This window comes from Medicago sativa, chromosome 3 (assembly GCF_051527215.1).
Source record: "Medicago sativa cultivar Bolivia chromosome 3, Bolivia_mono, whole genome shotgun sequence".
Taxonomy (NCBI): Eukaryota; Viridiplantae; Streptophyta; class Magnoliopsida; order Fabales; family Fabaceae; genus Medicago; species Medicago sativa.
Window position 1 is genome coordinate 5,768,180 of NC_140751.1, and position 14,423 is coordinate 5,782,602.

At 32.2% G+C, this 14,423-nt stretch overlaps 1 protein-coding gene across 1 annotated transcript; it reads left to right on the forward strand.

Moving 5' to 3' along the window:
• The first annotated feature begins 2,223 nt into the window (after positions 1 to 2,223).
• On the forward strand, positions 2,224 to 3,015 carry LOC146935185 (zinc finger protein ZAT9-like). Its single transcript, XM_085749017.1, has one exon. The coding sequence runs from the start codon at positions 2,224 to 2,226 to the stop codon at positions 3,013 to 3,015; it is 792 nt and encodes a 263-aa protein (XP_085605143.1).
• Positions 3,016 to 14,423: the final 11,408 nt, after the last annotated feature.

Consider the following 14,423-nt stretch of genomic DNA (forward strand, 5'->3'; position numbering starts at 1 on the left):
TCACATAAGATTACAATTTCTCAAGCACACAAGCAAGAAACTTCAAATACTCAAGCACACAAGCAAGAGATTTCCTATGCTCAAGCACAAAAGCAAAAGACTTTCTAAACAAACAAATTACAAAGAATAAGTTTGGTTGAACACTTGATATACAATCAGTGATATTCACAATACAAAACAGTTCAGACTCTAAGACTTAAGAATTTCTAAGATATGAGAGTTGATAAGAAATTCTAAGTGATTTGAAGAACAATGATTTTGACAGCATTTTGGCACTTGTAAAATATTTCAGAGTCTCACTATGTCTTCAATCTTTTATATAGAGGTATGAAAGAGACGTTGTAGAGGTGCCAACACATCAAAGAGTTGTTGTAGAAGCTTGATCAATCAACATTGATTTGGTTAATGTCCTAGAAGGGAATAATTTGAAAACCATTCCTTGATAGGGAATTAACCGTTCCAATCTAGCAGAGACACTGATGTAGCTTGTACCATGTGCAGGAAATGTTGGAATAATGGAGGTAGTGGTTGTACAATTGTATTATGTCCTTCATTGTCCTTTCTATGTGAATAAGCATCCAAAGCATTCCTAATCTTCAAAATATATGTTGCTTCAGTCTTATATTCCTTCTAAGTATTTGTGTCTTCAAATATCCTTAATAACTAACTTCAGATTCTTCATTCCAGCTTCTGATGAATTTTCAGACTTTGACAGTCAGCTTCGGGATAAACTTCAGACTCCGACTTCTTCAGTTTCCGACTAGGAACTAAGCTTCTCTTTTATTTTCCTTTACTCTAATTTGTTCTTCCAAAACCAATGATTTGCTTTACGACATATAAATTTTAGTCTATGGTCCTGCACACTTGAACAAATATTAGCATATCCAATTGAACTTTTAATACCTTGTTATCATCAAAACTTAAGAGGCATTGTTAAACTCATTTTGTTCCAACAATATCTTGTTGTGTAGTGTTGAGATAATAAATTGAATGAAGGGGTCTTTTGTCAGTAGGAATATTACCAATGGGTGTATTATCATCATTATGTAACTTGATGGAAGTATTAGAAGGTCTTGGTGTAGGTTTAGATCCAAGTAATCTTCAGTTACCAAGTAAACCTAAGTAGTATTGTCCCATAAATTTATGTTCATGTTAGGTCTAATTCTATCCCGTCTAGTCTTACAACACTCTCAACACAACTTCCTTATCGCTACTATGCTTAATTTATGTTTGTGTTGGTTGTTTACCACGTTGGTTTTACTAATGTTCGATAAAAAAATCTTTCAATGTGAGCGGTACTTTTGCATCACATAAAACACACGAGACATTCCTCCATTTCAACCACCCAACTAGGGTTTGATGATTTACATTTCCTTCTATTCATTTGTTGTTTTTCACTATAAACCAAAAATATTTAAACCATACAACTTTTGGTATGATATGATCTCCAACTTGTACCTCTAAGCTAGAAATGATTCACCTCTTACTAAAATTTTATTTCATATACTCTGTCTTTCTTCTACTCATGCAAAACCTAAACGTTTTTAAGGATTTTCAAAAAGTATCTAACCTCACTAGTAATTCTTCTCCATACTCTCCAAGTAGGACTATATCTTCTGGGAAAAGCATGCAACTTTGTGCTCGCTCTTGGATGTGTTCCGTAAGTAATTCCAAAACTCAAATGAAAACATGAGGTCTTAATGTTGAAACTTAATGCCATCCTATTATTATGAAAAAATCTTCGGGGTCTCCACTTTTTACGATATCACTTGATATGCATATTGAAAATTAAAATTTATAAAGATATAGTAAAGAAATGAAGAAAATTAACAAAAACATAAAATACATTGTATTATGTCAAGTTAAAAAAAAACTATATACATGTATAATCTAATGCCTTAAAAAATAAATAAAACTATTTACCATATAAAAATATCGTCAATTGGTAAATGTAAAATAATATTTTAGAGAAGGAAAGTTTCAAATATGCTAAAGTAATAACGCGATACCATTTTTTTAATTTTTTGTCCAAGCTTTTCTTCTTTTTAGTCAAAGAAGACACATGACCTAATCCAACGGATTGTATTCAATTATATTAAAAAGTTAGATGCAAAGGATCCATGTTGTCTTTATAAAGGTCCAAGATGTTACAACTTCACCACACAAACAAAAAACACAGAGAGAGAGAGCAAAGGGGGTGGAAGTGTAGGATTTTCTCCAACTATGGAGAACAATGGTAGAGTGTGTCTCATTTGTAACAGGTCATTTTCCAATGGAAAAGCTTTGGGAGGACATATGAAATCCAACTATGCCAAACTACCAATCCATCCAAAACCCCCAATCAACAACCAAGTACCTGAATACTCAGCTGAGTTGGCCAAACATCCAACTCACTCTATCTCTACATCTTCACCATCAATTGTTAATCCAAGAAGTAACCCACCAAACAATCCTCAATCTTTGAAAGTGAAATTCAAATGTACCCCGTCAAACTTTGGTAGGAATAGTGTGTTTCAGTCTTATCCAACAAACCCAACTGGAAAAAGATCAAAACGCAAACCAAGACAGTTTCATATGGCTGAAGAAAGAGAAGAGAATATAGAATTTAACATGGCTGAAGAAAAAGAAGATAATACACAATTACAATCAGCGTATAGCGATTTGGATATAGAAGCTGCTGAAACACTAGGTGTTATTCTTAAGAATGAATGGAAACAAATTGAGGACAAATACTACACTGAGAAGAAAAAAGCAAGTGAAAATGGAAACACCGTGTTTGAGTGTGATATTTGTCATGAAGTGTTTCAATCTAGCAAAGATCTTTTCGGACATGAAGATATCCATAGGAAAACTAACAATCTAGCAGGAGAGATTGGTAGAAGTGGAAACATATATGATGTCGTAAATGAAAAAGTGCATAAGTGCGAATATTGCTTTGACATCTTTGAATCTGGTCACGTATTGGAGGAACACATGAAGGTGCACCTATACAATTATTATGATTCTAACCCATAGAAACATGATTTCAAATTGGGGTTGCAGTCGTTGGTTTAGTTTCAAATTTTGTTGCATTTCTTAGTTTTGAATAATGTTAAACATTTGGGTTTACTTCATTTGATTATCATGTAAGAACTTTGGTTGGTAATTTTTATATTTATGAGTATTACTTATCGTTGTTTTCTACAAGAATTTCATATTGAGCTTGACATCTTAATTTTCAACCTTAATTTCTTATTATAAAATTATCACGCATTTACAAGCAGTAATCAATCTCACTCATTGATTTGATATGGGATGGTGTCGGTTACACCACTCGTAAATAGGTGTTATACAATCTCGAATATTGATTTTAGATCAAACGACCGGGATCTATTTCTTTTTGACACAGTTACAGCTCAAAATCCAAATTTCTTAATTTTTAACAAACCTTTTATTATTCAACACAAAAAAAATTGTAGTTATTGATTAGTATAGCTTAAATTAATTTTGAATTTGTGTTTAGGTGTATCAATGTTCATGTATATTCAAGTATACATGTCAATTAAGTGACCAAGTGAAGATAAACAATATATATTTTTGGGTTAATAGGTCTTTACCCACTTGTAACATAGGTCATTTCCGGTTTTCCTCCTGTAATTTTTTTTTTATCTACCCCCTGTAAAAAAAATTGTTTTGATTTACCCCCTAATAGGCCAAACAAAAGCCAATTTTATTTTTTTTTTCAAGAAATTTTCGTTTTTGTTTGGCCTATTAGGGGAGTAAATCAAAACAATTTTTTTACAGGGGGTAAATAAAAAAAAATTTACAGGGGGAAAACCGGAAATGACCTTTATTACAGGGGGGTAAAGACCTATTAACCCTATATTTTTTTCATAATAAAAATTTAGGGTCAGGAATGTCTCGTTGCAAGGTAAAAAAGATATTAAAACTTCGAGAGTACTCATAAAATATTACTGTTTCTTTCCTGTGATGAGAATATTAGGCCTGAAACGAGTTGGAAAATGTCATTTTCATACACATGTGATGACTTAAACTGTTAATATAAAAATTTGTTGGTGCAATCTCAAGTCAAAATTAAACATTAGCATAACAAAAAAACATTGAAATTTATGGATCATAGTCCAACTTAAGTTGGTCATATGTTCAAGTATTTTGATAAAATATTGTTTTCTATTCTCTAAATAGATCATTCATATTTTTTTAAAATGAGAATTATGTGAGGAGGATGAATGTTGTCAAAATCACGTGTTAAAACGTAAAATTACCCGATATTATTTTTTTTAGATGTGAATTTCACGCTAAATCGGTAGTAAAACCATTTTTAAGTATAATCAAAACTCGACCTGATTTCAAGAGATTTAAATTGTGGTGAAATTGAGTTAATTTATTTCAATTTTTACTATTTAGAAATATTCTAATCTTTTTCTTTAGTTTATTTTAAATTTTAATAACTTCGGAAACTTATTAAACTCTTGTTTTTTCGATAGTTTTTTTGCAATTTTTTTATGATTTGGTGGGATAATTTATGATGTTTGATACAAGTTTATGATCATGAAATTTTTTTGATCAAATAATCTATTGACTGAGGCTCACACATTTTAAATGCGGAGAAATAGGGAGTCTAGGGCCCTGCATATCATTGTCCTTGCGGCTACCAAACTAAGTTATACTTATATGACAAAAACATGACACTTTATTATGGCTATTTGTTATGTTTTTTTTTATATATAATTAAGTTATAATTTTGGATTATTGATGCATTTGTAGTATTATATAAGTATATATGTCATGTTTGTACCCAAAAAAAAAGTATATATGTCATGTGTATAATAATTTTAAATTTATTTTAACATGAGTTAATCTCGTACAAGTTTATGAGTCGATTCCACTTAGGCAAGACGAGTTTATGTAAAAAATAAAGTTTAAAAACCTTTGTATAAACATTTTGCTGGATTTAGAATCACAATTGAGTAGAAATTTATCACATGGTAACACACATCTAATACATGTGTGATGTTATATGTTTGGATGTTACCAATTACAAGTTTTTTTCTTTTATAATTGATTCTAATTTGAAGTAAGGATCTACATATTTTATGCATTGTCCATACCAACTGAGCTAAGCTCGAGGACATATAATAATTTTTGATAACAAAATCATGAGAGCTCATAAAAATAGTTATAAAAAAAAAAAAAAAACTACATCATACAAGACTTAAAAGATATGAATAAGGAAACTAAAATATTATGGTTGATGCCCAACCATGTGGTTAGAATCTAATATTGATATTGTTTCAAATTGTAGGGTATAACCAACATAGTAATGGGAGTATTGGTAATACGACTTTTCTTCGGGATAAGAACTTGAGTTCGATTTTGAGACTCGTCCATGTGGGAGGCAACCCAACTTTGTATAAAAAAACAATTTTTTAGTTGTCAACTAGGATATTAGTTTAATGACAAAACCAAAGTGTCTACGTCGTGAATGTACTTTCATAAGAAATTCATTATTATTTACACCTATAACAAGGTCAAGTATCAGGCCAAGTGTTTAGTCTTATAATGAGATGCATTGTTAGCTCCATGTAGAAGTAAGAAAGAGAAGCAACTCTCGATGTTGATCGAAAACCATCTCCAGATCTATGGAGTATTTCAAGTATGTCACATCAATACATGTGTCACTCTTGTCATTGAAGAGCATAATATCCACAAAGTAGAGTAGATAGATGCAGACAACTTGATCCCACTCCAGCCACATCTTAGCAACATCACCATCTTCCTCAACTTCTGCTGCCTCCTGAAGACGCTTTTTAAAATTCTCTCTCAATCAGCCAAAACATGCATAAGTACTGATGGACTAAATTGGCAATGCACCAAATCACAACAAGTAATAAAGTAGTAAGTTATATTGTAACACCCTATTTCCCGTGAGAATATTATAAATATTAATAGTAAGAATGGTTACATTTTTATTAGCAAGGATGTTACACAACTCGAACACATTAACACTAAGTTAGCATACCAAATCCTTCCTTAATAAAAATTGCACCTTCATAGAATAAGTTGTTAAAATGATTCATAATAATAATAATAATAATAATAATAATAATAATAATAATAATAATAATAATAATAATAATAATAATAATAATATCTCATACTAGTTCTTCGATATTCATAAATAAAATAATCAAGGTTCTCATAAGTAATTCAAATTTGCAATCCAAGCCATATAGTCGTTTTCCCCAACCTTAGTGTTACAGGAATCAGAGCACGCAACGTCTACATTTTTATTTTCAACTACTAAAAGAAAAGAAATTGATGTGCATCTCTCTTCGCCACCTTCTAAACTTCCCAAAGCTACTCTTCGTCGACCTGAGTGTCTGTGCTCACTGTACAATCACCATAAAGAAAACAAATACAACAAAAATAAGGGGTGAGAAATCCTGCCATAACATAATAATAAGGAAAAGCACACATTTTAATTAAATAACATAAGAATACAATCTCTATTATCTCCTCAATTTTCAACAGTTATTAAGTATAATCTCTCCTCTTCACAAATCACGGCAACACACCATTTCCACATTTTCAAACACAAGCACAAACATCGTCATATACAATGCATATGGATACTCCTAATGACCTATATGAATGTGGTACCACACCTACTCTCCATTTTGCCAGAATTATGTTACTGGACTTTTCTCTACATAATTTGCCAGAGGTATGTTACTGGACTTTCACTGCATAAAAATGCAAGACATCATGCCCTAGACTCTATATGAATACAAGGAAATAAATTCGACAAGTATTACACGTATACACTTAATCACATAAGCCACATAATTATGCATGTATCCCTTTAAATACACGACTCTGATGCAAGCACGCAAAAGATTATCATCACTCTCACCATCATTATAATTTAGGGTTATATATGTTTTTAGTCCTTACATTTAGCGCCCCTTTGAAGAATAGTCCCTACATTTCATTAAATGTTTTTAAAATCCTCACATTTTATCTCCGTTATCAAAATTTGTCTCTGCTGTTAATTCTCTAACGGAATGTTGATGTGGCAGTTAGTGGGTCCCAATCATTTTAAGGTTAAATATGTTTTTGGTCCTTACATTTTGCGTGACTTTGAAAAATAGTCCTTGCATTTCAATAAATGTTTTTAAAATCCATAACCATCGTCATATACAATGAAGTACGGAAGCAAGGGTTAGCAAGCGCTAAACCTAAAAGATAAATTGACAGGTTGCAAGTGACAAACCTATCAAAATAAGGGTTCCCGGAATCCACCGGAATTGAGAGAAATCTCGAATAATTTTATTGAATCAAAAAGTGCATCTTAAGCTACATAATGTTCTGTTTAAATAGGAAAAGAAATAACAAACCCGTGGGCCGAAATAAAACGAAACGAAATAATAAAATAAAGTTCTAAACCGAAATAAAACGAAGCGAAGTAATAAAAGAAAGTTCTAGACCGAAATAAAATGAAACGAAATAATAAAATACTACTAAATTACTAATAAAACCCACCTGCATCAAAAATTAAAGTGATTTTGACACTTAATTATAGAGGTCTCTGGCGTCCTGGACCACAGAAATTGTCGGTGCAATGTGGACCACAAAAAAAAAATCATGTTTCGGATTATATAATCTGACATGTCCCTCACCCCACAGAGGTGCGCAACTTCCTTCAATTTTGCCCAATATCGTATAAATTCGGATTACATAATTCGGAATCCATGAGAGGAATCCGGATTATATAATCCGAACTGAGTCAGTTGTTTTTAGACGGTGTCCTGCACCACAAGAAACACGTTTTCAATGGTTTTCACCAGCATTAATGACTGGTAAAACCCCTTTGAACACGTTTTTTGACCAACATAATGGGGGGGGGGGGGGGGGGTTATAATCTAGGAATTTTTTTTTCCTATAAATAGCCTCTAAACCTTCACATTTCTCACACCATCATCTCACACTCTCTCATCCCTCTCATCTTTTTCCTTCTATGCATAATGTGTTTCCATCGTTGGCCTTTCATAAAAAATGGCTCCTTTGGAAACTCAGGGATTGTATGAACGGTCAACGGGGATGACACCGTGCTGCAAAGAAGCACGGTTTGTCTGGGTGTCAAGTTGATCTGTCTGGGTGCAAGGTTGACCATCAAGGTCTCTTTTGCCCCGGAAACAAACCTTACCCCAGTACTCTCCCCCCTCCTTCCCCCTCCCCCTTTCCTCCTCATCAGCTTGCGCCACTAGTTTAGCTTCCCCCCATTCAAGTTCTTGTGCTGTAGATTTAGTTTTAAGCTTTATGTGTTTTAATAATTCTATGTAATAAGCTTTAAGCTTCAGCTTTATTGTAAATGTATCAATTATATTAATCAAATGAGATTTTGTGTATTATTTTTGTTCCTTTATTTTTGTTTATATTTTCATTTATTTTATGATTATGATTTGGGCATCAAAATAATATAAAACAAAACAAAATGTATTCAAAATCTGGAAAAAGGTATTTTTGAATTACATAATTCGAAGGGTAGTTTTGGAAATTTGCAGGACGCGTGAGAATTCAATAGGGTGGAAAAAGTAATATTTTTTTTTCACCTGATTTGCTGAAGACCAAATTTTATTCTTGACAGTTTCAAAATCAATCAATGAATGACATATGATGATATCACTTGGTTTCACGGCTACAACATGGTAAATAGCATATTTCCAAACCCTTGTATATTATATCATAGATGCAACCTTTGCCAAACAATGAAACAAGGGCAAAGGCTACGGTGGGAGACCTCTTTAGGTCTCCTACCGTAGGAGACTTGAATTTTTTTTTTTTTTTTGTTTTTGCAAAATTGATGTCAACCATTGGATGTAATTGTAATTTTTTTTAATGGTTGAGATTTACATGTTATATGACCCACTAAGATTGTACTATTTAAACATCTATATTCATTTAAAAATGGTGTTTTTGGCATCGTAAAATTGGAAGCCGCAAGCTCATACAAGACTGTTTGTTATCACTGTTGGAAAACATTGTTGTATGCATAGTGGAATTTCCAGTACCATTTTAAAAAGGGTTATTTTGTAATTGAACTGAAAAATATTTGAGCAGCCCAGGAAAAGGTTAATCCAATGGAAAAACAAAGAACATATCTGTATCCCACCACCGCCACCATGTCGGAGTTTCGACTTCGTTTGTTCTTGACTTCACACAACAAGTTCCTGTCATTTGTCACAAAATCTAATCCCCTCATAATTTTAATTTCGGAAGTCTCTTTCTTCCTCACACCAACACGTGATGTTTTTTTCTACTTTTCTTCTTCTTCCTCCTCTTTCTTCTTATTCATGTTCATATCATCTTCGAGGAGATTCATAGAAATCCAAAAAAAAAGTAAAGCTCCTCTAAAAACCTCAATCACAATAGATTGTAACATAATTGGTCTAAAAAACAAAATAAATATCTGAATGGAGTAGAAATCTTTAAACTTTAATCTTTATGTCGTTTGTAATTGTGGTTTTTTTTTTTCCACCAACACTAAATTCATTATGTGGTGCAAATACTGCTGAAGTGAAATCGCTTTTGAATCATGTATTTCTTCTCTCAATATTGCGGAAGTAAATTCACAAGGGATTTAGTCATGCTTTTGAATCTCCCGTTCCTTTGTGTTGGTTTTAAATCTAATTGTATTCATCACTTATGAGCAACATGACTTTATCTTGAGATATTAATTACTTATTTTGGAGGTTTGGAAAATACATTGGTGATTGAATTTGGATAAAAATGGTGATTAAACCAATTTTTTAAATTCGTTGAAAAATAGTTAATTGATTGATTTTAGATCTGGATGTCTAGAAAAACATGTTGGTGAAGATGAATTTTTTTTTGGGAAGAACATCGATTATTATTCTCTTTCTGGGTTTAAAAACTCAAGTGGTTAATAAGGAAACCCTTGTAAGAGAGAAAAGCTTCACCCAAAGATTATGTTGGTGGACTCAAATAGTTGTGTAAAAAAATGTTTTTTTTTTTATGTTAGAAACCCATAAAACCCAGATTTTTTTAGAGGTTGAAGATGAAGATGCAAAGAGAAAAGTGTGAAGATATTAATGCCACGGAAAAATAATATTAAAATCATAGTTTTTTTTTATAAAAAAATAAAAAGTGAAGGGAAATACTAATTTTTAACTAAAATACTAGTTGACTATCAGACTCATAGTTATAAATCGGTCCAATATATTATCTCTTCAATAACTTAGTCAAGTTGGAAGGACATTCTTTCGACGACCAAAATAAATCCAACTGATAACGATATCAAATATAATCAATCTGATTGTTGAATATGATCTAATTGGACCAAGAACATAGTAGGAACTAGAATTTCGGCAATACAATTTTTTGGTATAAGTCAATCTGACAAACTATCCATTCATAAACCTAGTCAACATGGAGTGAAATTCCTCCGACATTCAAAGCAAATTCAATCGTCAAATGGTATCAAATATAATTAATATGACCGTTGAATGAAATCTAATTGAACTAACAACAAAGTAGGAACTGAAATTTTGATATATAATCGGAATTTTTGGTATAAGTCAGTCCGACAAATCATCCCCTCAAAAACCTAATCAACATGGAAGGACATTCCTTCGACGATCAAAACGAGGCCAACCGACTAACGATATCAAATATAATTAATCCAACTGTTGAATATGACCTAATTGGACTAAGAACGAAGTATCATTTAAAATTTCGGCGATCAAAATCTTCGGTGTAATTCAACTCGACAATCTTTTAAAATACTAACTTCTTATCTATAAGAATATTTCAAAAGACTAACACACTATTTATGAGAATCTTCCAAAGACTAACTTCTTATCTATGACAATTGATGACATCTCGTCATTACGTAATTTTTATGTATTTTTTATCACAATTTGGAGTTCACAAGGCAACTTATGCAGCAAGAAAAGAAGAAAACTGAAGAAATATGCAAAGAAGCAAAACATGTCACTATTGGAAGAAAATGTGACACGATCTGATAAGACCAAAACATGCTTTCGACATTATGAAAAACGTGTCACGATGGCTAAAACGTGACACGATTTGGTGAATCCCTAATTCAGTTTCTTGCTACACAAGGTGAAAACGTGTCACAATTTACTTAAAACGTGAGACGATTTTAGGCGAATTTCTGTGCCTATTTAAGATGAAGTCTATTCCAAAGAAAAGGGTTACGATTTAAAGAGATCAAAATGCGATTTTGAGACTACGTGACGGCTAGGAGGGCGATTTATTCATCCTTTTACCAGTTCATGTATGTATTGATTCCTCTAATGATTATGTTATTTGTAATCACCATTATGAGTAGCTAAATCCGTTAGGGGTTAGGTCTGAGATGATTCTTTGTAACCCTAATTGAAACATGTTGCTGTGAAACTCTATTTATTGTGAATGACAATCTTCCAAAGACTAACTTCCTATCTTTAATAATCTTTCAAAAGACTAACACCCGTTCTATGAGAATCTCCCAAAGATTAACTTCTTATCTATAAGGGGTCGTTTGGTGCACAGGATAGGAAGACAGGATAAGATAAAACTATCATATCCTGGTTCAATTTGTTGTTTGGTGCGCCAATAAGAAAGGATAACTTAAACCCACTTCTAATCATATCTTACTCAGTCTTTGTTATTTTTATCCTTAGTTTTTGTTGGGTTAGAATTATCTCATCATGATTAGCACTAAAATCCTTATTTTGCCCTCTCTTTCAATTCATCGCTTGTGTTCTCTATGCTCTCCATCCATCTACATGTACCTCTTCCTCCATATTTCTTCAACGCCATATCTTCTATTGTTACAGATCTGATGTAACACCCCGTTTTACCAACATAAAAATTTCATAATAAATCAGAGTATTTAAATCTTAAACGGAATGTCACATACTACTTGAAAGTCATAAAATAGATAATAATAATAATTATCCTTCCAGGTTCAACATCATAAAAGTCTGAAAATACGCAGCGGAAATAGTTCAACATGAATAAAGTCTTGGCACGCAGGCCTTATCAGAAAATCTCATAATTTGGTTCAATACTTATTCATAAAAAGTTCATAAAAGACACGTAAGGAATAGAAGTAAAGCAAGTCTCATCCCGTTATGTATCAGAGCACCTAGACACAATGTGAGGAGTCCACTCACGAACGCCTCTAGTCTTTATTACCTGCAAGTTACCCATACGAAGGGCAACATTTTCAAGCAGAAGGGGTGAGATTTCACAGTCAATAAATTAAACCTATAATTCATCAAAATGCATTTAACAACATAAAACATCAGTAACATATCAAACATTTATTACTTAGCATCATATCAATCATAATCAAATATCATCATCAAATATCATCATTAAATATCATCATTAAATCATAATCAAACATCATCTTTTAAATCATCATCAGACATCATATTCAACTTAACACTTGACTTGACAATGCGACTTAACTTGACAATGCAACTCTTAACAACTTAAATCATCGTGAAACTTCTTGATATGCAAATGAGCATAAAGCTGTCGGGCCTCAACCCCCCAACGTCGTTTGAGCATTAAGCTGCCGGGCCTCAAGCCCCCATCTTTAATGAGTATGCAATGGACTCAATCTTCCTACAACTTAGACAACATCGTGAACATCTTTTACAATTCCATAAACATGGACAACTTCTTTAATCTTTACAACTTAGACTGACTCATGCAACTTCAACACATTACTGCCAACATCATCGAATAACAGCAAGATTACAACATATAACAGTGCTTGAATGTATTAACATCATTGGAGGAATGAATTACATCAACATATACATCAAAAAACATCATAATATTGCTCATGCTTCATCATTAATAATTTCAGTCACCTAAACAGACTTCTGGAACTTCTGAAACATCCTAAACAACCCTCATTCTCACTTCTAAGATCAACTCATGACTATACGCGCGAAAGGATCGCATGGGGAACAAATTGGGCAACTAACAGCTTAACTCGCAACGGCGAGTGATTTTACTCGCAATGGCGAGTGTTTGGGTTGAGCTCGCAATGGCGAGTGATCCTGCTCGCAGTTGCGAGCGTCTGGGGTAGCTCGCAGTTGCGAGTGTTACTGCTCGCAGTTGCGAGCGATAAATGTCAGTACGGCCAGAAACCTAAAAATCACAACTTTTCATCTATCCTCATGGTTCTTTCATCCAAATAGCATCTAATTATCACCCTAGGTAATATCTAAGGTCTGTACACAAGTTTTGCATCATTCTAACATCTTTTCATGGTTCAATCATCAAAATCGATCATAAACCTAAATTCCCAATTCTCACAAAATCTCAACCTAATCATGTTAAATTCATTCTACAGAATTATACCCTTAATAATATTAAAAGTTAGTCTCACCCTTACCTGGTTATTGCAGAAATCGCAGCTCTCTCTCTCTCTCTCTTGTTCTCCTCTTTCTGACTTTTCTCCCTTTTTCTCCAAAAACGTACGTTCTGTCTAAAACTATTTCTCAACCTAACTTCTTATTTATAACACTCCTCTATTCTTTTCTCACTACTAAAATTACTCATCTCACATCACGGCCCCACTTCTTAATATTTTTATTTTATTTTCATATCTTATTTTATTTAATAATAAAATAAGTCACACCAACATAATAACTTCACAAAATCGTATACTTCACATCAATCTTGAAAATCACATAATTTATCTATAAATCATGTAAACTACTTAAATTCTTAAATCATATAAATCACACATATAAATCACATAATATATATATATATATATATATATATATATGTTAAACTCATCAAATAATTAAATAATTACGACAGGCGTTACATCTGACCCCAATTCCACCCTATAATCAGTTTTTCCTCAATTTGTTTAATTTTTTTATCTTTCTTTCTTGATTGTCTATTTTGTATTCAAGTCAAATTTAAAAAGAGATAAAAAGAGAGTTTAGGAATTTAGTATTATCTTCGACAGAGACAACAATTAGTTGCGTTAAGAGATTGGACTGTAATTGTAATTTTTTTATAGGTTTCTGCTCGTGTATGAATTATTTTACAAGTTGGAGTTATACAAAGAGGTTTTGATAGAACTTTGTAATTGAAGAAGGAAGAAGACAATATACAATTTTTTTTAATTGAAGAAGCCATGAATTGTTTTTAATTGAACATTAAGAATGAAGATTCGGCACCCCTAAAAATAGGAAGAAGATGATTGACAATTTTGTTTTACAACTTTGTATAATTAATAATATCTTAATTATATTTAATTATAATTAATTGCAAGGATAATAATGTCATTTAATTGAGATATATATGATATTTTGTTTGTTTCCATGTGTGCACCAAACATGTGATAGGATAAA

Excerpts from the sequence above, each read along its gene's own strand:
- LOC146935185 (XM_085749017.1), top strand. The coding sequence starts at position 2,224 with ATGGAGAACAATGGTAGAGTGTGTCTCATTTGTAACAGGTCATTTTCC.